This window comes from Bos taurus, chromosome 16 (genome assembly GCF_002263795.3).
Source record: "Bos taurus isolate L1 Dominette 01449 registration number 42190680 breed Hereford chromosome 16, ARS-UCD2.0, whole genome shotgun sequence".
In the NCBI taxonomy this organism is placed as follows: Eukaryota; Metazoa; Chordata; class Mammalia; order Artiodactyla; family Bovidae; genus Bos; species Bos taurus.
The window spans coordinates 779005-801265 of NC_037343.1; the positions used below are offsets into that span (position 1 = coordinate 779005).

General features: G+C 49.1%; 2 protein-coding genes across 20 annotated transcripts in view; one reads left to right on the forward strand and one right to left on the reverse strand.

The window, feature by feature from the left end:
* PPFIA4 (PTPRF interacting protein alpha 4) overlaps positions 1 to 12276 on the forward strand; it is a 52498-nt gene extending 40222 nt beyond the window's left edge. For 11 of the 19 annotated variants that reach the window (XM_010812992.4, XM_010812993.4, XM_010812983.4 and 8 more), the window contains 5 exons: positions 2506 to 2603; positions 3258 to 3433; positions 5572 to 5640; positions 9334 to 9511; positions 10378 to 12276. In XM_010812992.4, coding sequence (XP_010811294.1) covers positions 2506 to 2603; positions 3258 to 3433; positions 5572 to 5640; positions 9334 to 9511; positions 10378 to 10586 — 730 coding nt within the window. In that variant the 3' untranslated portion in view covers positions 10587 to 12276. Of the gene's footprint in view, positions 1 to 2505; positions 2604 to 3257; positions 3434 to 5571; positions 5641 to 9333; positions 9512 to 9668 lie in introns of those variants that run through there. The other 8 variants (XM_024976385.2, XM_024976386.2, XM_024976388.2 and 5 more) reach the window with 4 other exon arrangements.
* Positions 12277 to 18550: 6274 nt separating this feature from the next.
* MYOG (myogenin) lies at positions 18551 to 21391 on the reverse strand. Its single transcript, NM_001111325.1, is given in 3 exon segments — positions 18551 to 19431; positions 20030 to 20111; positions 20903 to 21391. Coding segments are annotated over 3 exon segments (675 nt in total). The 5' UTR covers positions 21374 to 21391; the 3' UTR covers positions 18551 to 19309.
* Positions 21392 to 22261: the final 870 nt, after the last annotated feature.

Below are 22261 nucleotides of genomic sequence, written 5' to 3' on the forward strand. Positions count from 1 at the left end.
TCTCCAACTCATAAAGAGCAAATTGTATTTGGAATAGATTAGTTAGCCTCTATATTTTTATGGCTGAGGAAACTGAGGGATAGGAAGGAGCAGCAGCCCAAGGTCACTCAAGGATACTATCAGAATGCAAGTTTCCTGACACAAACCCAGTTCTCTTACCACCATGCCGGAGAACCTCCTGTGCCGGAACCGTTAGCTGTGTCTGCCCTCCCCCCTCACCGCTAGGGCTGAAAGGCACTCTTTTGTCTCTGTCAGTCTGGGAGGCTGCCAGACCTAGCTGCACCTGTCCTTGCTGAGTGATTGATGGGGCTGGAGAGAGAAGGGCCACTGCCCACCAAGCTGAGATGTGCCTCGGCTGCTTCAGGATCTGGCAGCCCAGCCCTGCCCAGCGTTATAGAAGTCTTCCTCTGACCCTTTGCCCAGGTCCCAGGAGAGAGACTCAGACTATACACATCTGCAGCCCCAAATCGTCAGCACTTCAGTGTTAATGAAGCATTTCTGCATTCCTTATTACCTCAGTTATGTCTATAACAGCTTTCATTCCACTCAGTATTTCATAAGCATATTCTCATCTTTAAAAAATGTTTTTTAAGTTATAATTTTTTAACGATGAGGAGGAGATATTTAAAAACATCTTTCACAGATGGAGAAAACAAGTCCAATAGAGACTGAGTGTCACCAGGTCTCAAGTCAAGTGGCTGCAGAATGGGGCCAACATTCGTTCTTGACACCTCACTGAGAGCTCTTTTCCTTAGACCATAGTATTCTATTGAGCAGGTTTCCATGAGCATCTCCGATTTTGATATGAGAACACACACACACAATAATCAGCAATGTCCTCCTAAGAGTGGCACCATTACTGAGTGCCTCTTATATTTCAGGGGCTGGACTAAACCCTGTCATACAGGATCACCTTTAATGCTCATGGTGATTCTGCAGGAGAGGCACTACCCCCGTTTCACATATGCCGAGTGCCACTCAGCTGGAGAGTGGCACAGCTGGCATTCAGACCCAGACTGATCTGACGTTAAGGGCTTTATATTTCTGCTATACCATACAACAGCTTTTTGAAAGTCATAGGAACTGAACTGAAATTATAGTAGGATCGCAGTTAGAAGCATTTCCAGTTAGGAGGTATGTGTGCATCTGCCCTCCTTCCAGGGACCAAAAGGCTTAAAGGTCGTGAGCCAGAAAACAGTTCCTAGAAATGGTGTCTCTGAGCTATATGGGATTCTTTTCTAGGCAGATGGGCTACCTGGGTAGAACTGAGGTAAGAAAAGTAGGGAGCAATCCAGCATGATTTAATCTCACAAAGCAATGAGCTCAATGGTAGTCAAAAGCAGCTGGAGTTGGGAGAGACCTTCTATTCTATTCCTCCACTTTATAGATGATAAAATCCAGAGAGGCTGAATGGCACAGTAGTGTTCAAGTTTAAAGAACACTACAAGGAAAGCTGCTCAAGGTGGAATGAGCTGCATTGAGAGGTAGTGAGTTCCCTGTCACCAGAAGTGTTCAGGCACAGGTGTTCATACTACTCAGAAGGTTGTCAAAGAGGTGACTCTTGCATTAGGTCAGAACTTGGACTGATAGCCTGTGGGGTCCCTTCTGCAGTCCTTGGGTTTTGGCCTGGCTTAGTCATTTTTTACTGAGTACATACTATGTACCTGGTACAGTTTAAAGTACTTTAATAGTTTATGTGAATTATTTCATGTAATCCATTTAGGATTTATGATGTTTACATTTATGGACTGTGTCAAGCACCATTCTAGGGATTTAAGATACATCAGTGAACAAAACAAAGCTTGCAGTTACATTGTAACTGGGAGACATAGCAAGGAATTATAAATATACAGAATGTTAATAGATAAAAGGTGGTAGGAAAAAAATTAGACCAGAGTAAGGTGGATTGGGAGTATGGGCTGGGGGTGATGCTGGTGATGTTGCAGTTTTAAATCAGGTGGACAAGGTAACTACTCAACTTGAAATACATTTGAGCAAAAACTTAAAGGAGACAGGAGGATGAGCCACGTAGCAGTCTAAGGGGGAGGGATGTCACAGTCGGAAGGAGCAGCCACTGCAGAGGCCCCAAGGCACAGAGCCCAAGCATGCCTGCCGTGTCTGAGGAACAGCGGAGCTGTCAGTATAGGGGCAGGTCATACCATAGGCCATTTTAGGGACTCAATGAAATGGGCACACAAAAGAGTATCTGTACGGGTCTTTGTCATTTCAGACCCTGGAGAGGGAAGGACATGTTGCTATCATTCAAAGAAGTTTCCTTCATCAGTCAAGCCCACACCCTGGCTTAGAGGGAAGATGGGTAGGGTAGTAACCCTTGAATGGATCATATCTAAGCCCTGGGGAAGGTGGAGAAGGAGCAGGCTGGGACGCTCTTTGTACTGGAGGATGTAGGTCTTGATGTGCTGTGACTGGTGCTGGATATGGGGCAGATGAGGTTGAAATGCATCCCCACTGAGGCTCTGGCTCAGGGGGGCTGTGTGCCTGCAGAACCAGTCTTCAGTATGGCATCATGTGCCTGAAGAGGCTGAATTATGACCGGAAGGAGCTGGAGAAGCGGCGGGAGGAGAGCCAGCATGAGATCAAGGGTAAGCCTATCAGGCTCGATGGAGCCTCCTCTGAGGGTTGTGGAAGCAGCCTGGGGGGACGAGGGCCTGCCACACAGACCTGCCTCCGGCTGAGGGAAGACAGGAGAGGTGTCCCGTGCCACAGCAGAGATCCAAATCTGAGAGGGAAGGCAGAGCCTGCAGGGAGACACAGGCTCCGCCCAGAGGATGCTGCCACCTGTTGGAGAAGAAGCAGCCCCCGCCCCACACACAAGACAGGGCCACCAACCAGACAAATGCAAGGGTGTGAGACAGTGCTCAGAGAACTTGGTGCTGTGGGTGGGGTTTGACCAGAAAGAAAGGCAAGTCTTAGGAGAGACCTTGAACGTAGAAAGACTAAGAAAAGGGCCATTCCTGCCTAGGGACAGGGGATCCCTGATACAGGGGGTCTGGGGAGAAAGCCTATTGGCCTGAACCTGCAGGCTGGCAAGAATGGAGTAGTATGGGCTGGTTCTCCAAGAGCTCAGGTCCCAGGGAGGACAGAAAGAAGATGTGGAAAGTTAAGGGGGGTGGGAGTGGGTAGGAGCCAAGACAAACAGGGTAGACTGGAGCTCTGGGTCCAGGGACCTCCATTTCTTTCCCTGGAGAGGCTTTGGCCACACCTGTCTCTGCTGCTTTTCTGCCCCCACCCTCCAGATGTGCTGGTCTGGACCAATGACCAGGTAGTTCATTGGGTCCAATCTATTGGGCTCCGAGACTACGCAGGAAACCTCCATGAGAGTGGTGTGCATGGCGCTTTGCTGGCCCTGGATGAGAACTTTGACCACAACACACTGGCCCTGGTTCTCCAGATACCCACACAAAATACCCAGGTGGGCATACTTGTCATCAGTCTCAATCTCGGTCTCCCTTTCCTCTTGCTTTCTTTCCCTCTGATATGCATAGGTTTATGGATTGGTGGGAGGCCTGTCCTAGAGGGGATCACAAATGTCCTCAAACCTCCAAGTGGTCCTTGTGCATAACCAAGTTCCCTAGGAAACAAGTGTTCCTCACAAACAGAACATGCTCAGCACAGGCCTGGTGCCCCTGCAGTGGGCACCTCCATCTCCTCCCAGCCACATCACTGCAGTTGAGACTTTGCCTCAACTTGCTTTTCTGACCTGACTATTCATTGAGAAAAATGAATAGCCCTAGCCCTAGGGCCCAAAAGGACCAGAGAACCTGTATCTCCTTTGTTTCCCATCTTAGGGATCTGCTCCTGGGTCCCTAGGTTTAAGAAAGCTAAATATACCAAATAACACAGCCCAGAGATGCTCCATGCCAAAGCTTTGTCTCCCTGTCAACAGCTCAAAAGATTAGACATCTCCTTCCATTACATTTCATATTTATTATGGAGCTATCATCTAAGAATATAACTAAATTCTCTTGAACTTATTTATGTTTGACCTTTTTAACTTCCTGTGGATAATGGACTCGAGAATTACTACCTGTTGTATAAAATACTTCCTGATTTTATTTCTCCTAAATGTAATTCACATTGGGCTCCCCCTGGGGAGGACAACTGCCTCATCCTAATTGTCTGTGATTTGGTACAGATGTTTGTTTTTGACTAGTTCTACTTTCTGTCATTTCATAAACCCTGATTGTGCTACCTCTGGGTCTGAGGCTTTGTCTTTCCAGACAGAGTGGTCTTAATTCTTTTAGCCTTTCTCATATAGAGTTGTTTCCATGCCCTGATCATTTTAGCTACCCTTGTCTGGACTGTTTGCAGCTGTCATATATCTTCTGAAATTCAACCACCAGAGCTGCACAAGCTATTCTGGGAACAGACAAGTTTTTGCTTGTGCAAGGTAGTGTTGAATTGTCTCGTAATTTTGGTGGTGTATTGGCCTTTTAGGGGTGATAGCAGCACACAAGCCCAGGGTGTCCTGTAGTGTCTTTACAGTGACCCATCCCCACCAGTCAGAATGGATCGCACAGATTCCCCTTGTTCTCTAGGAAGAGCTGAGATTTCCCCACAAAATGCAATATCTCTATGATTGTCCACCTCCAGCCTCATTGGTCGCCTTCTTGCCCACTTACACAGCTTCATAATCATTTTTCACTACCCAGGGGAACAGTGTCATCTGGATACTTGAAAATTAACTGTGCGTCTCTCTTTTGATCATTTATAAAAATATTACCCATTACCAACAAAGACCGTCCTCACAGAATTCTATGGTTAGTATTTTCTACTCAGAAATGGGCTTGTTTTGTCTTGTTTCCTGTCTCTACATACATCCAGTTTTTGTGGATAGCAATACATCTGTAAACAGTAGCAGGGCTACCCCTCTGTTGCTCTCTAACCATTCTTGTTTTTCTGACCCATTCATTTAGCTTAGCTATTAAGGGAAGTAGGATCTGATCCAATATGGAATCCTTCACTAAAAATGGTTAAAAATATCTGGTGGCAATTTTGAAAATTTCCTTGTTTCTGGCATTTCTCAAATCTAGTGAGTTAAAGTACTAGGAGGCCTACAGAAGGCCTTTATGCCCCACACAGCCTAAGGGCTACCAATATCCATGACTGAGCAGTCTCCTAAGTTAAAATTTTTATTTGGAAGCTCATAAAATACATTTATATAATCTAAATAAATCTTTATTATACATGTTCTCCATGCATATTTATCCCTTCAGAGAGGTAGTATGCCACGATATTCCCTTATAGACAAACTGTTGGTTTTTGCCCCCAGTTAGTGAAGCCTGTCCATCCATGTGTTCTATAGTTGTTTTTTTTTAAATTATAGTTTTCTAATTAGCTCCATATGGAAAAATCCTAAGCTTTACAGTTTGACCTGTAGGCGGACACCAAGGTCAGGCCTAAAGGAACAGTATCAAAGGCCAATGGGTTAAATGAACTGAAAACCCCATCTCCACCCTTGTACTCCCTACAAAACAGGTGAAAGATGGTATTAGAAGTCAGTAACCATAGCCCCTCCCTACTCTCCCTGTCTCACCTTGTGCACTCTAGGCACGCCAAGTGTTGGAGAGAGAGTTCAACAACCTGTTGGCTTTGGGCACAGACCGGAAGCTGGATGATGTGAGTACCTAGCTGTTAACTGGGGACCTTGAAGATTTGGTGGTCACTGCTGGTTCATTGAAGTTCATGAGTTCTTCTTTCCTTGGGTTGATGATTGGTGGAGTAACCTAAAAGAGGAGAGCCATAGAGGATGGGGATGATGTCAGGGGGTTGAGGAGGCAGAAACAGGCCTAGCAATAGGCCTAGAGAAGTCTCTATGAAGCTTCTTCCTTGAACCTCTAGCATTTTCGAACTCTGTGCCCCAAACCCCCTAACTACAGAAGCTCAGAGGTTTCCCCCAAAGGCAATCTCTTTGGGATCATACCTGTTACTGTATCTCTTGCTGCTGCTGCTGCTAAGTCACTTCAGTCATGTCTGACTCTGTGTGACCTCATAGATGGCAGCCCACCAGGCTCCTCCGTCCCTGGGAGTCTCCAGGCAAGAACACTGGAGTGGGTTGCCATTTCCTTCTCCAATGCAAGAAAGTGAAAAGTGAAAGTGAAATCACTCAGTCGTGTCCGACTCTTAGCAACCCCATGGACTGCAGCCCACCAGGCTCCTCCATCCATGGGATTTTCCAGGCAAGAGTACTGGAGTGGGGTGCCATTGCCTTCTCCGACTGTATCTCTTAGACCTCCTCTTTTCAGTGTTGTCAGCAAAGCACATCTCCAACCTGTTCAAAAGTTTCCATCCCGCCCAGCAGTGTGATTGTTTGGAGGTGGAAGTTACGCTGAGGTCATTCAATGACAGGTTTGCTCACATGTTCCTCAGTTCAGTGTGACATAGTTACACACATGGCTCAGGCTGCTATCATCCCAGCTTCCCCTCTAGTTTTACTCATGTGCCCTGGTCACTGAAGAAACAGTCCCTTCCAACTAGATTTTGTCTGGCCTTCCTCTCAAGTTTAGGCTGGACTGTTTCTGGGAAGACTCCTAAGTTCTGGCCATAATACTTCTGTAAGAGATGCCTACTAACACATGGGTTTCCTGAGGACACAGTCCCCTCAGTGCCTGCCTTCTCTCCCCTTCCACCTCCCTACTCACTTTCCTATCATCAGCCTTGCCTGCCCTCCCTGTCAGGTCCACCTTAGCTGCCTTGGTTCCAAACGAGTTAAAAAAGAGCCCAGACTATTTATTTTTAGTTTCTCCATCTTCAATCAGATCTGCTGATCCCCATTTTCTGTGCAGCTTCCCTTTGTTTGCACCCCCACCCCATCAGTGCCTCTCTTTAGACTTCTGGGCCTCCTTATGGGACACCATTAGTGTTACCTACTTATCAGTTAATCTTTTCTTGGTTGGGTTTAACAGGAATAAAACCTGTTTGTGGAATGACTACTCTGCCTTGGTAGATAGGACACACTCAGAAACACACAGAATTTGTAAAGGGGTGTTTTCTTCACAGAGGTACCTTGAAATTTGGAGTATGTTATTTACCATACACACACGTGTGTGTGTGTGTGTGTGTGTGTGTGTGTGTGTGTATTTCAGTCAAGGAGATAAACTGCCAAACCCCACTAGGTGTCCCCGTTCTGAGATCTGAATCTTCCCAATGCCCCTACAAGGAGGACATTCCTTTATTTCCCATACACTAGGATCTAAGCTTTCTTTGATAGAGCTTTCTCATAAATCTTTGAATGGTGCTTTCTAATTTAGAAAGGTCTTTACTCCTTCAGTCCTGACAAAAATAGTCTTTGAATGCCTATTCTGGGCCAGGCATGGGGCAAGGCATGGTAGTGAAGTGATGGCAGACATCTTATTTTATGCTAGTAATAATCACACGAGACAGGCTATTATCCCATCTTACAGATGAAACTGAAGATCAAAGAGGTAACTTGCTGTCACAGGTAACTTATCTACAGTCATAGGCTGGTATGTGGCAGAGCAAGACTGGAGCAAAAGTGTATCTGATTCCTGTATTCTTTTTCCTACATTCCATTGCCTCCTAAAAGTGGAGATACCAGGCGTCAGACATTGAGGCGGAGTTATTGAGTAGGTGATATTATCTTGGCAATGTAGTGGTCTTTCTGGGATGCAGTTGGGTGCAGGGCTGGAGAGAACTGATTTTTTAAAAGGAAGCTTAAAATAGAAGGCCAGGTCCCATGAATAATATGAGATTTGGGGCTATGGGGCAGTAGCAGGGGGGAGGTTGGAGATCCAAGAGCCTGCCTCCTGTCCAGCCATCAAGCACATCATAAGCAATCTTGGGTTGTCTCTTGGAACTATGTTCTCTGACAGTTCTGGTTCTCGGTCTCCCTTCTCAAGCTTTAAGGCCCTGGAGGGCTAGATCCAGTTCTCCTGTACAGGGATAGCAGGACTCAAGGGAAATGAGGAGATGCTGAACAGAAAGAACACCTGACTTAGAGGACAGGGGAGAAAAACAGAAAGAAGACCTTAGTGTTGGCTGAAGGTGGAAATGGAGAGAAAGCATGCAGAAAAGAAGGGTCTCAGAACTAGGATAAGGATAGGGTCATGGGGAAGACAGAACTGATGAGGAAAGTTCCTCATAAACTCAGGGATGGGATGTGTGCATAGGAGGCCAGCTGCCATTTAACAATTATTTATTGAGTACCTACAGTGTTCCCAGGCACTACTCAGAGGCTGGGGAATATATTGGTTGAAACAAAAAGAACAAAATCTCTGCCCCATGAAGATTAGAATTTGAAAGTGGAGGTGGGGGAGAGAAGGAAGACGAGAAGAGAAATAAATTGATGAGATAATCTCATCAGTACATTAAAAAATGCTATGACAGAGATACATGGTGCTAAGAACTGATGGGAACATTTGCCTACTCGGAGCAGGAGCAGCAAACCCTAATGGGGCTGGTAGAGGTTGTTGAGGTGAGAATTGGTGGGTTGGTGTCTCTCAGTCCCGCTGGTAGCCCTCTACCTGCGACAGTTCTGCCAACACAAGGGTTGAGGGGTTTTAGGCATGGCCGCCAAGGAGGGTGGATGTGGGCTCTGAAGGGTGGGTTGGGAGGCTTGTGCAGAGGGACATCCTGTAGGGTTATGGCTCTGGGTGCCCTTTGGCAGAGATAGTTATTTTGGAGGCCTGGCTGGCAATACAGCAGGCAGATAGCAGGGGGCTGTCCACTGCCTTTGGCGGAGCCTATTCAGATTGGCCATCTGCCTGCCCTGTCACTGCTCTCCCCAGATCCAGCAGATAGGCAGCCTGTACATTTATAGATAATGAAACTGAAGCTCAGAGAGATCACCTTTGAGGGTCACACAGCTAGTAAAATGGAAGCCAAGTCTCCTGGCTCCCGACCCAGCACTTCTCCAGGACACTGGGCCTAAAGCCATATTGAGTCTCCAGAAGGGCAGGAAGGAGCGCATGGAGGCTGGCTGGTGACCACTTCCCATGCATGAGGCTGAGAGAAGGGATATTTTAAAGGTCAGTGGGCATCCCAAGCCCACTTTGAGATGATTGAGGCGACAGGGAAACTGAGTTAAACGGCAGGATGTCAGATTCGAACAGAGGGGACCGCACCTCGCCTAGACACAGGGGACTTAAGAGTCGCAAGGGCTCTCCGGAGCCATCCGCTTCGTCCAGTCATTTTCCACAGGGAAAGGCTGAGGGCCGGAAATGGGACGTGACCTTGCTCCGTTGTTTCTGAAGGGAAAAGTTCCCCTAGAACAGGCACTACCTGCCCTCCCAGGCAGGGACGAAGGGCGGCCGTAGCGCCCTAGCCCCGGGCTTCTGCGTGCCCCCCGTGCAGGGGGAAGACAAGGCGCTCCGCCGCGCGCCCTCCTGGAGGAAACGCTTCCGTCCGCGGGACCCCCACGGCCGCGCCTCGCTCAGCACCGCGGCCGACACGCTCCCGGCAACCTTCCGCGCGTCCACCGTGGGGCCCGTGCCGCCTCCACCGTCCCCGCGGAAGAAGATCACGCCTGAAGGTGAGCGGCAGGCGAGGCGAGACGAGACGAGGCGAGGCGGGGCGGGGCGGGGCGGGGCTGGCTCTGCTAACGCGGCCGCGGGCGGGAGGGCCCCACCTGCGAGCTTCACGCTCACTAACCCGTTGCTCTGTGTTCCCCGGCGGCTGTCGACTCCTAGTCCAGACGGCAGGGGCGCGGAGACTGGAGACCCCAGCAGTGCGGACCTACTCCTGCTGAGCCCGCCTCCCACCCCGGGTCCTTCGCGGCTGTGCCCGCGGCTCGGGGTGAGGGGCCGGGCCCGGGGCACAGGCGCTCCGCGCCCGCCGTCCGCCGGCTCAAGGCCTCCCCGCGCCCGTGGTTGGCGGGCCGGCCCTGCTGCTCCAGCGCTGATCGCACCCCCTGTTCCGCTTGCCCTTACTGCTTTCTCAGGCTTTGGGCGCTTCGAGCTTACAGGCACGCCGCAGATACCTTGCAACCCGTCTCTCGGGGGGTCGCTCCCAACTCACTGCGCAAATGCCTTTCTCTCTCTCTCTCTCAGCTCGCTCCCACTATCTCTACGGACACATGCTCTCCGCCTTCCGGGACTAGCCACAGCCCCGCAAGGCCAGCTTCCTCCTGCTTGGTTTCACAGGCTCGGATAGCCCTTACCGTCCTGCTGGTTCCCCTTACTCCCAGGGCTCCTAGTCTCCTCTCTCAGAATATACTCGTCTACCCCTCAGGATCCCGCTACCCCAAGTCCACTGTGTGTCCCTTGTAAGGCTCTCTGGGATGTGTCTGGGTCTCCTTGTGTGAGGCAGCCAGGTCGTCCATGCTTGTGGGTCTGCGGCAGGGAGAGGAAAGCAGACGGAGATACATGGACTCCGCCTTCCGTCTTCTGCATCTAACAGGTCTGGACCGCTCACTCCACCGGAGACCAGGATGCAGAACCAAGGGCTGGGGTGGCCCTTCCAAGGAAAGGGCGCTTCAGACTTCCTTGCTTGGGTTATTTGGCCTTCTGGTTTCTGTCCGTGTCTTGGTTGCACTAGATGGGCTACGTCTGCTTTTGGCATCCCCCCTCCCGCCATTTTCCCTCCCCCGACTCATCCGCACCTTGTAGCTGCTGCCACACCTTCAGGACCTCTTTGAGGGCTGGGAGATGTAGACGGCCCCATTCTTTCTCAGGATGATGAACCTGGGAAGAAGGAAGGCTCAGGTGGAGATTCTAGGCCCTGGTTTAAGTTGAATCCCAAACGTCAAGCATAAGCATGGGGAAATTCAGCCCTCCTGCCCAGTGAGAGGTTGCAGGCAGGTCAGCTAGAGGGAGAGCCGATGTCCTGCGGTAGCTCTAAGCCCATGTGGCAGTGGGAATTACCTCCTGCCCCAGCTGTAGGGTAGAGCTGCTGCTGGGCTGGAAGGAGAAGGATCTTGGCTCTGGGGTAGAACAGAGCTAACCATGCACTGCCAGCTGTGCTCCCAGTATTTCTTGCCTTGCTGTCCCCCTTTGTCCCACTTCTTTGATAACCCCAGCCCTACAAAAATGTACCTAATGAGTGGATTGAGTATATATTAACACACTGACCTTCAAATCTGGTTTGGGAAAAAGGTAATCTGAGGCTTCCTTCCCCTGATCTCCTAGCAAGAAAATAAAGCTTCCCCTTTAGTGAATCATGTCCTAGGTCCAGGAAATCCAGTGTTGTTGAAGACTGTCATTCACCTGCTTGTCCCCAAACTGTCATTCTTTGTTCAAGGTGCTTTTGGTGTTTAGGGGCTGCCTCCAGAAATTCCTGAGACCTTCCCAGTTTCCGTTGCTTTCCCCAACAGCGTGGTTGCATCTAGGCCTGAGGGATATAGATCCTGCTTTGGTAGGAATGTCATTTCCAATAAATTCTCCTTCTTCATCCACATACTTCTCCTGCCAAGGTGCTTGGAAGTGTTTGGAACCCAAGTTTAGGGTGAGTTGATGGAACCCAGAGCTTTTCCTAGTGAAAGGAGAGGAAAAGTACCTGGGGCATGTTACCTGGGGCATATTACCTGGAGAGGGGCCAGTGCAGTGCCAACCTTCAGGTGGCTGAGCAGCTAGTTTGCAAGCTGATTTGGGTCTGAGTAGGGGCTAGGCTAGCAGGTCAGATGAAGGGTCAGAGAATCCTGTCTAGAAGGAGTGATGGAGCCTGGGGCAGTGCCACACTTACAGCCTTCTGCTGCAGAGTGGTGGGGCTGGGTGGGCTTCCATGCATCTGGACAAGGTATTCACCTGCCCTTCCTAGCTGTCGGCCACTGGCAATGGAGCCGGAGGAGTTCTTGAGCAGAAAATGAGTCGATTGGAGAGAAAGAGCCCCTGTCCCTGGGTAATGGATGTTAAGATTATGGAGGAGCCCCAGATTCCTGTGATTGATGAACTCACAATCAGAGACCATAAGGCCATCTGATTCCTTCAGGGAACTCTGATGGGCTAGCTAAATGGGAAATTCAGTTCCAGCTTCTCCTCTGCAACTTAACCCTATCTTAATTGGTTATGTTATAAGGCAGCAACTAGCAGGATCCAGGTCTGTTCAGGGTTTCTTGGGAGGTATTTGATGGAAGATTCTTGTCTTGGTGTATCTTCTGCCTCACCATCAATATACTTTTTATCTGGAGAGTCACCAGTGACCCATACCCTTCCCGCCCCCACCATCAGCTTTCTGTGTCTTATCAGGTCCCTTCTCAGCACTGTACTGGCTCAGTGCATCAAGAATGGGTGGATGGGTGTGTGTGGGTGTTGAGTGTGGGTGTGTATATACCAATAAATAAACTGGTCTTGAGACAACATACACATGGCTCTGGTCTTTTTTTTTTTTAAACTTCAAACTTACCTGATGCATCTAGCTTATTCCACAGTCCTAAGGCTGTTGTATGCTGGAATGTAAATATCAGAGTTTTTCAAACTTGTAGTTAGTAACCTTCTGTTTACTTATATAACCATGGAATTGATAGGTTAATGTTTGGGTTACTTGTGCCAAGGGAGTATAGGAAAAGGAGTGAGGAGTCCTAACTGCTGAGATTGATTTCTTTCTTTCACTTCCTCTGTACCCACCTGCTTCACTATCCTCATAGCCTTTCACACTGATGCCAGAGGATAAGTAAGTCTATCCTAAACACCCTTCAGTCATATCACTCTGCTGTGCACTTATGTAGCGACTCCCCCGCACCTCTAGATCTGAGATCCAAGTCCTTGGGGCAGGACAAGAGGCTATCGTGACTTTTTCCCATACCCTCTCCCCTTCTCACCAGTCTTGAGTCAGCCTAACTCAGAAATGTGTCTGTCCAGCCCCGTCACCAGAAGGCAGCACAAATACGTTTCTTGCCTTTGCAACTGTGAACGCTCCACACCCACTTCAAGCGTCACCTGGGGGGCACTGCCTGCCTCTCAGCAGAATTAGGTAACCAACAACCCTTTTTGACCCGGGCGCTCTGTGCGCACCACGATGCTGCCTCGTCATTGTCCTCTCTAGTCTTTCCCACAGGGCTGTGAGGAAGCTCCTTTAAGTGAATCCAGTTGATCTCATGTGTCCCTAGATGAATATACTTGAATGAATAAGTGAGCCAACATTATCTCAGAGGGTTTTTATGAGGATTATTATTAAATCTAAAAATTGAGAACTTTTCTGTGCCAGACACTGTTCTAAGCATGATAAATGTATTAGCTCATTAAATCTTCACAACCCTATGATGTATCATCATCACCATTTTATAGAACAGAAAATTGTAAAGCTGAGACCATGTAACCAGTATGATATAGCTATTTGTTAAAAGTTCTGACCCACTACCAGTATTATGCTTTTTTTGAGTGAGCTTGAGCCCCTACCTTGAGGCTAAGCGCCCCCCCCCCACCCCCTTCAGCTGCCTTTCTCAGACTCTCATCTCTGCCACTCCTAAGGCACTCGGTTCCTCTGCTCTTCACGGAGACTTCTTTCTTTGTTCACTGGAATGGTGCAGTCCCTGATGGCAGCATAATACAGCCTTGAATCTTCAAGGGGAACCATTCCACCAATGATATGGGATGGCAGAGTCTGTGGGCACAGATGGCAGGATGAGAGCAAGACAAAGCCTACTACCCTCTTAATGATGAAAGGTAGACTTGACCACGGAGAAGGCAATGGCACCCCACTCCAGTACTCTTGCCTGGAAAATCCCATGGACAGAGGAGCCCGGTAGGCTGCAATCCATGGGGTCGCTCAGAGTCGGACAGGACTGAGCAACTTCACTTTCACTTTTCACCTTCATGCATTGGAGAAGGAAATGGCAACCCACTCCAGTGTTCTTTCCTGGAGAATCCCAAGGACAGGGGAGCCTAGTGGGCTGCCGTCTGTGGGGTCGCACAGAGTTGGACACGACTGAAGCAACTTAGCAGCAGCAGCAGCAGACTTGACCAGCTTTGGTGACCAGCTGGCTAAAGGGGTGAGATCTGAAGGATTTCAGGAAAACTGCTGTTTCCCAACATTGCCAGCCACTGGGGTGGGAAATGTAGATGAAATAGGCTTATGTGGAAGTGTGAACTTGACATTGGACAGGCTGCGTTTGAGATGAGACCCTGACATCGTGTTTCTCTCAGCATTTGTGAAAAAGAAGACTCTAGATTTCTTCCCTTGGACACTTTTCTTTGCTCCTCTTAGGAATGTACCCAGCATAGTGAGAGGCAGAGAATCTGGATTTGGTGGTTGCATGTGGCTGAGGGGTGAGGCACAGCCATAATCACTGTGGCATTTGGGATTCCCATCTGGGTCCAGGTGGTACGCCCCTAGCCATGACCCTAGCCCAACCCCTTCAGTTCTTCCTGAGCTTAGCTCACCTCCAGGTGTCTCAGCCTTAGCCTGGAGCCCAGAAGCCAGGAATTCAGACAAGGCCAGGGGAAATGACATGTTAGCTCTTACCCATGAAATAGTAAAACTGAACTGAGGGGGCTTCTCTGCTCTCACACTCCATTGTACCTCCTTTACCTCCCTCTCCAGCTGGTCCAACCACCTGCAGCACTTTAAAGGGTTTCACTGCCAACTAGGTTACTCTAAGAAGTTAGATACCCAAGGATGTTTATTAAAGTGCAGCAAATAGTACTCTAAGTGTTTCGCAGTTCACACCAATTATCTAAACACTCCAAGAAGTTCCTCTCTACACACTGTCAATTGGTATATCGACTTCAAATAATTCTTATCTTTATATTCTAGCAGATTCCCTAAAGTTCATTATTAGGCAGCATTTGATTAAGCCTGTTTGATTTATTGCAGGTGCTTCCACTGAAGACCAAATTTAAGCTAATTTCCCTAAAGAACTATCATTCATTACTCATTAATTGGAGTTTTATCTGTAATTCAGTGTGAAAGTTAAGTGTTTGTTAATTTAAGAAAGTCTCTATGCTTTGATGACAAATGTTTATCCTGTGAAAATAATAAGTGAGTCTAGGCTCCAGTTTGACAAAACTTTGCCATTCACACGTGTCCAGTTCAGTTCAGTCACTCAGTCGTGTCCAACTCTTTGCGACCCCATGAATTGCAGCACATCAGGCCTCCCTGTTCATCACCAACTCCCAGAGTTCACCCAAACTCATGTCCATCGAGTCAGTGATGCCATCCAGCCATCTCATCCTCTGTCATCCCCTTCTCCTCCTGCCCCCAATCCCTCCAAGCATCAGAGTCTTTTCCAATGAGTCAGCTCTTCGCATGAGGTGGCCAAAGTAGTGGAGTTTCAGCTTTAGCATCAGTCCTTCCAAAGAACACCCAGGACTGATCTCCTTTAGAATGGACTGGTTGGATCTCCTTGCAGTCCAAGGGACTCTCAAGAGTCTTCTCCAACACCACAGTTCAAAAGCATCAATTCTTCGGTGCTCAGCTTTCTTCACAGTCCAACTTTCACATCCATACATGACCACTGGAAACACCACAGCCTTGACTAGACAGACCTTTGTTGGCAAAGTAATGTCTCTGCTTTTTAATATGCCATCTAGGTTGGTCATAACTTTCCTTCTGCGGAGTAAGCATATTTTAATTTCATGGCTGCAATCACCATCTGCAGTGATTTTATAGTGGAAGTAGAGTGCCTGATGAACTATGGAAGGAGGTTTGTGACATTGTACAGGAGACAGGGATCAAGACCATCCCCATGGAAAAGAAATGCAAAAAAGTAAAATGGCTGTCTGGGGAGGCTTTACAAAGCCTGTGAAAAGGAGAGAAGTGAAAAGCAAAGGAGAAAGGAAAGATATAAACATCTGAATACAGAATTCCAAAGAATAGCAAGGAGAGATAAGAAAGCCTTCCTCAGCAATCACTGCAAAGAAATAGAGGAAAACAACAGAATGAGAAAGAGTAGAGATCTCTTCGAGAAAATTAGAGATACCAAGGGAACATTTCATGCAAAGATGGGCTCGATAAAGGACAGAAATGGTATGGACCTAACAGAAGCAGAAGATATTAAGAAGAGATGGCAAGAATACACAGAAGAACTGTACAAAAAAGATCTTCACAACCCAGATAATCACGATGGTGTGATCACTCACCTAGAGCCAGACATCCTGGAATGTGAAGTCAAGTGGGCCTTAGGAAGCATCACTACAAACAAAACTAGTGGAGGTGATGGAATTCCAGTTGAGCTCTTTCAAACCCTGAAAGATGATGCTGTGAAAGTGCTGCACTCAATATGCCAGCAAATTTGGAAAACTCCGCAGAGGCCATAGGACTGGAAAAGGTCAGTTTTCATTCCAACCCCAAAGAAAGGAAATGCCAAAGAATGCTCAAAGTAAAGTTATGCTCACACATGTGAAATTCCAGCAAATTGTTTCTTCCAAGTGGGAGGCTTAAGGACTTAAAGACTGAAAAAGAAATAAATATACAATGACCATACTTGACAATCAACCCTAATAGCCATTGCTGAGAACTGTTCATTTGTAAGATTATGAATATCAACCTCAAATTCCAATTGAAATGATAATTGAGAAGAAATTAACTTATCCAGCAACCCGAGAACCTATCAGTTCCTTAGTAGCGATGAGTGCCTTTCTCTTGGTCAGACCATTACCACTTACTGGGCAACTGAAGGTGGTGGGATTGTATCCCCCTAGGAGCTTCGAAGGTGCCAGGGCCAGAGGAAATGTATCTGATGGGAGAAGATACTCCTTGAATGGGTAGTTTGATATTTGCAGTGGATAATAAGAGAATGAATATTGACTCAATACCCACACGTGTTACCCTCCTCATCTCCAAGGGCAGTGAGCCACGGAGAGCTAAGAGTTGTGGCAGTGACCTAAGTATTCCTCTCCAGTCTTTCCAAGGAGGTAAGACTGTCCAACTGAAGAAAATTGCACAACCTAACAATTCAAAAGTATGTTTTACTTGGGGGAACTTACTGAGGACTATAGCCCAGGGGAGAACCTCTCAAATAGCTCTGAGGAACTGTTCTGCCAGGACATATGCTAAAAATAAAAATGTAGTCAAATGTCAAAGACTACTGATAATCACAAAAAACAGGCATATCAAATTAATGGTTTTAGTGCCTTTCTATATATGGGAATATGCAAAAGTCCGGGCTTATTGGCATTACTCTTTACATAAGCATTTTATCAGTCTAGGGCCAGTATCTGAACCACATAATGCTTTCTGTTATTTTCTCCATCCAGGAAATGGGTGCACCTTGCCACTGCAGTGTCTGATGACTTGATGGCAGGCAGCATTTTTTGTTTACTGGAATGGCAAACATTCCAGTGAATGGAACAGCAAACGGAACAACACCCCTGTCCACAGCATAAACGCAGTGACATAAACCCAAAAAGAAAATCTCACAAATGGGGAAAGATTAGGCCAGTTTATGCTTTCCAGTAGACCCAGCCCTGCCTGGTGGTTTGGGATGAGCGAGCTCTGGGGGAACCCGCCTACCCTCCCCCCAACCTTCTGTGCCCTCACCTGGGTTCTGTGAGCCTGCTCTGAGACTTGCTTCTGTTGCTTACACAGGAGAAACCTGGAGAAACCTCCAGGAGCAGCGTGTTGTCTTCCCTCTCCAGGAACAAGTCAGGAAGATAGGTGTGGTAGAGATGGTGCAGCTGGGCCCAGAGCTAGTGCAGAAGGGGCATCGGGGCCTGGACCTGGCTGATAAAACTGGGTCAAGCCTGTTGTGAAGGGCCCGGAAGAACTGAGGCCAGAATGTACTGAACTCTGAATCCCCTGACTTCTGTAATGATTCTGAAACTTATCATTTGCAATAAACCAGACACAGCCTGAAGCAGTCAGAATTAATAAGGTTTCTAGTCTGAATGGACTAAATTCTAGCTCCTGATGCTTTATCAGTTAACGTTATGTGATCTCTATCCAAATCCTTCATCTCAATTCTCCACTCACCTTCTTCCCTTCAGGAAGCTAGTCTTTGGAAAATGGCATCCCATATGAAGAGAGTCCTAGCTTCATTTCCTTTGATTCTTCTTTATAAACCCCTTGCCCCCCACCCCCAATGAAATTGGCTTCATCCTCTGAGCTGTAGACAGGGACCAGAATCTCCTGCAGCCTGGAGTATCAGAAGAGTGTGGTGAGGGGGCATGCTATTTGGCTTGGAATAAAGGGATAGTGTCTGACCCCAATCACCCTGATTTGATCACCTCCCACTTCCTCACAGGACTCCTAATGTTGCACTAGAGGAGAGGCAGGAATTAGAGAGGGGAAACCCACAGATTCCAGCTCTATACCCCTGTCTGCTGGCTGTGTTCTGAGTGCTAGGAAAATGAGCATTCTCAGTTAATTGAAAGGGAATGAACCTATTGGGATGGAGTGCAGGAGACTGTGAATAGCACCTATGAACTAGAGCGCAACAGAATGTTGAATGAAATTTCCTGCGTGTCCCCCAAGGATTTCCATAAAATCTTGTCTTTGCCCAGCCAATGAACCAGACATGGCTTCCTTTGTAATGGTGAAATAGGGGTTCAGGCACCTCGTGACCACCAGCAGTGTGGTGCGTCGGATGCTTTGGGAGCCCCATCTGCTTCACAAGCCCTGGCCCTGCAACATGTCTGGACCACCGAGGTGGAAGAGGCTAGAGCATCAGTCATCTCCTCCCTCTATATCACAGACACTCTTCTAGCACCCAGTCTTTATTTATTTTTTAAAAAAAGAAATCCAAATAAGTTAGCAAAAAAATATACAAAACAATGGCAAAACCACACAATGCTTAGTTAACAAAATTAATCACCCCAGGAGCCCCTGCCCCCCGCCCCGCACCTATCCCTGGCAACTTCAGCACAGAGACCTTGGTCAGATGGCAGCTTTACAAACAACACACAAAACAAAACAAAACATAAAACTACTGGAAGGTTCCCAGGATTCACTGTAAAAGCTTGGCCCCCCCAGTGACTTGGGAACTGGATTATTCCTCTCCCTCATCTCAATTCAGGGCAGGCCCAGCCCAGCCACTGGCATAGGAAGAGATGAACAGGAGATGTGCATGGTTTGTCCAGGTCAAGACACTGTCTTCATATCTCAAGCTATCTTTTCAGGGAGTGGATTTGGAGGCTGCATAATGATCAAAGGGCAGCTCCTGAGTTGCCCCCTGACCAGAGGGCTTACACAAGGGGGCACTCTGGTCCCTTGCTTTATCTCCCTGGAAACAGAACTGCCCTCTTGCTCTAAGGAGTCAGCTAAGTGAGAGCATTCTTTCCCTCTCTGGGTGGCAGGTTAACCTTAAGTGGATGAGGAGGGGATAGTCTGGCATTTGTCAGCCCCAGAGCTGGTTTCCTGGCATCAGGAAAGCCTGGCTTAGAAGAGCCCTGCTGCAGAAGTGGTGGCATCTGTGGCCAGCTTGGGGGGCTCTCATGGATGCCCATCCCGGCAGACAATCTCAGTTTGGTATGGTTTCATCTGGGAAGGCCGCAGCGACATCCTCCACTGTGATGCTGTCCACGATGGAGGTGAGGGAGTGCAGATTGTGGGCGTCTGTAGGGTCCGCTGGGAGCAGATGATCTATAAGGAGAAGGTAAGAAGATGTTACCTGGTTGATGAAAGGATCGTATGACCAGAGTCAGGGGCTGAACTCTTTGGAGTAGCACAGGTTTTCCAGGACAGATGGGTGAGAAAAGCTTGGGGTTCTACTCCACAGTCCATGCCTTTCCTAATGCTAGGTGCGCACATGTGTGTATGTGTGTTTGAACACCAGTGTGTCCTCTGAAATCCCCGATGTAGTTAGAATTTGGAAGCAGCTATTCTGAGGTGGAGCCAGAATAGTGTATCCTGGGAGACTGGAACTGCCCTTTGCTGGCCCAGTTTTGCAGCGTTGACTCAGCAATTCCCAGAGCAGGGACACTGTCCTCTCTGTGGGGAAGGTCAGCCACCAGGCCCCAGCTGGGCTGTTGCAGGAGGCCTAGAAAACTCCTTAGCAGGTCAAAGCTTCAGAGAGGCACAGGGCATTCTAGCCCACTATTTGGGGCCCTAGTTTCAAAAAACTCCTAGAGAGGCTGAGGGAAAAGTACTGGAGCAGGGAATAAGGGAAGAGGGAAGAACTGCACCTAGAGACAGACTGTGTGATTTGAGTCAAAGTAAGCAGAGTCCTGGTCTCACTTACCCCCTGGGTTGGGGCCAAACTCCAGTGCGCTGCCCCACTGTGGACTGCAGGAGGCGCTATGGGAGCTGCATTCACTGGGCACCTGCAAGACAGAATGGAGGCCCAGGGTTAGGGCACCACCATTCTTGGTAGTGTCTCTTTTGTCCAGTCCCAGTGGACAGAAGAAGTGCCTGTGGTGGGGTTGGAGGGAGGGTCACAAGCTGCAGCCCTCCAGCCTAGCCCACCCCCTATTTCAGAATCTTCAAAATTACCTCTTTTAATTTGGCCACAGAACCCCTGATTCAAGGCCTTTCCCAGCACCCATCCTGGGGTGGGGGGTGATTCTGCCCCTATAGGGCACCCAGGTTAAGGAGGGCTCTGTGGTTTCCTGACTCTGGGATCGGGGTGAAGGAGGCAGAGTGTCTGGCTCAACTAGACCGACTTCTGCGCAGGCCTGTTGGGGTTCCGTGAGGGAGGCCGAGTGGGTTTCCTCTCTACTGGCCATACCCAGGATGGGGTTGGCTAAGGGGCGAAGCAGTCTTCTGAGGTACACTTGACCTTGCCTTTGAGGCCCTAACACCAGACGCTGGGGTTAACCTTCCTCCCCATCCAGCTGACTCTGGACTTGCTTCTGGACCCCTCCTAAAGGCCTGTGCCACCCCCTCCACATGCCTCTCCTCCCGGTTGCCTTTGTCTTATCTGGAAAGGACACGGGGACACCGGAGGTCAGCTGGGCGGTCCAGCTGTAACAAAGGAAAGGCATCCTGCAGCCTCCTAAGACCCTGCCTGGCTCCTGCTCCAGCCATCTGACTGAGCCCACGATGGGGTCCCCCGAGGCTGTCCAGATGCCCCCTGTGCCCCCTGCCCGGGCAGGCGGGTGAGGTGGCCACTTACCGCCGCCTGGGGTCCGCCCCCGCCTCGGTAGCGCAGGTCGCGCTCCTCCTGGTTGAGGGAGCTGAGCAGGGCCTGCAGGCGCTCTATGTACTGGATGGCGCTGCGCAGGATCTCCACTTTGGGCAGCCTCTGGTTGGGGTTGAGCAGGGTGCTCCTCTTGAGGGCCTCGAAGGCTTCATTCACCTTCTTGAGTCTGCGCTTCTCTCTCAGCGTGGCGGCGCGCCGCCGGTCCACAGACACCGACTTCCTCTTACACACCTTACACGCCCACGGCAGGCACTGGCCCGGGCAGTGCTCCGCAGGCCCCAGACCCTTGTCTTCAAGGGGCACTCGAGCCTCAGGGCTCAGGCTGAGCTCAGCCCGCTCGTAGCCTGGCGGCTCAAAGCCCTGGAGGTGGACAGGCAGGTAGTTCTCCCCGTCATAGAAGTGAGGTTCCTGATAGAAGTAGGGAGAGGTCTCATACAGCTCCATGGGGTCAGAAGAGACTTGTTCCTGCCACCAGCCCCCAAGCTCCTGCGGCCCCTCACGCCAACTGCTGGGTGCCATTTAAACCCTCCCCGCTGGCATGGAACCAGAGATAAATATAGCCAACGCCACAGAAACCTGAGCCCCCCTCTAAGCTGTTGCTGCACATCAAGACGTTTACAGTGGATTAGACGTGATTCCCCTTCCCTCTCCCCCTGCACACACCACCCCGGCCCCCGCCCCAGCCGGCCTACCCCTAGCTGGCTCCCATGCACTGGGAGGGAGGCCACGGGTGTAATCTGACTAGTTTTCATTTCTCGACAGCCCCCGTGGGGGCCGGGAAGCTGGGGGAGGACACACATTCTCCCCTCATCTGCTCCTTTCAATTACTCCTAGCTGGGCGGCCTGCCTGCTGCTAGCCTCAAAGAAGAGGGGTGGGGTGGGGGAAGGCCAAGGAAGGAGCAGGTTTAGGCTGGAAGGGGCCGTGGGAAGTCAGTCTATTCATCTCCCTGCTTCCTCATAGCGCCTTACCCAGACTGTATTGGTGAGATCAAAATCTTCAAAAGATTCCCTTTCCAGAGGGTGACAGCACTTCAGTTTGTGAACATGTATGGATACTCAGTGTCCAGGGTAAGAAGGATTGGCAGATGGATTCAACTTTTAGGTTTTCAAAGCAATTTTGACATCATATATTTCTTAGGTCTCATGTGATTGTGGATAAAATGAGGCAAAGGGAATTTTTCGGTCTTGTTTTCTCCTTTTTGGTAGGAGTCAGTGGAAGTTTTCTTTTTAATACAGCTGACCAGCGTCAGAGCAGAGATTGGAATTTACAGTCTACACATCACCATCTTCCCCACTGTGGCAAGGTCAAGATCAGTCCTCTGTCTCCTCCCT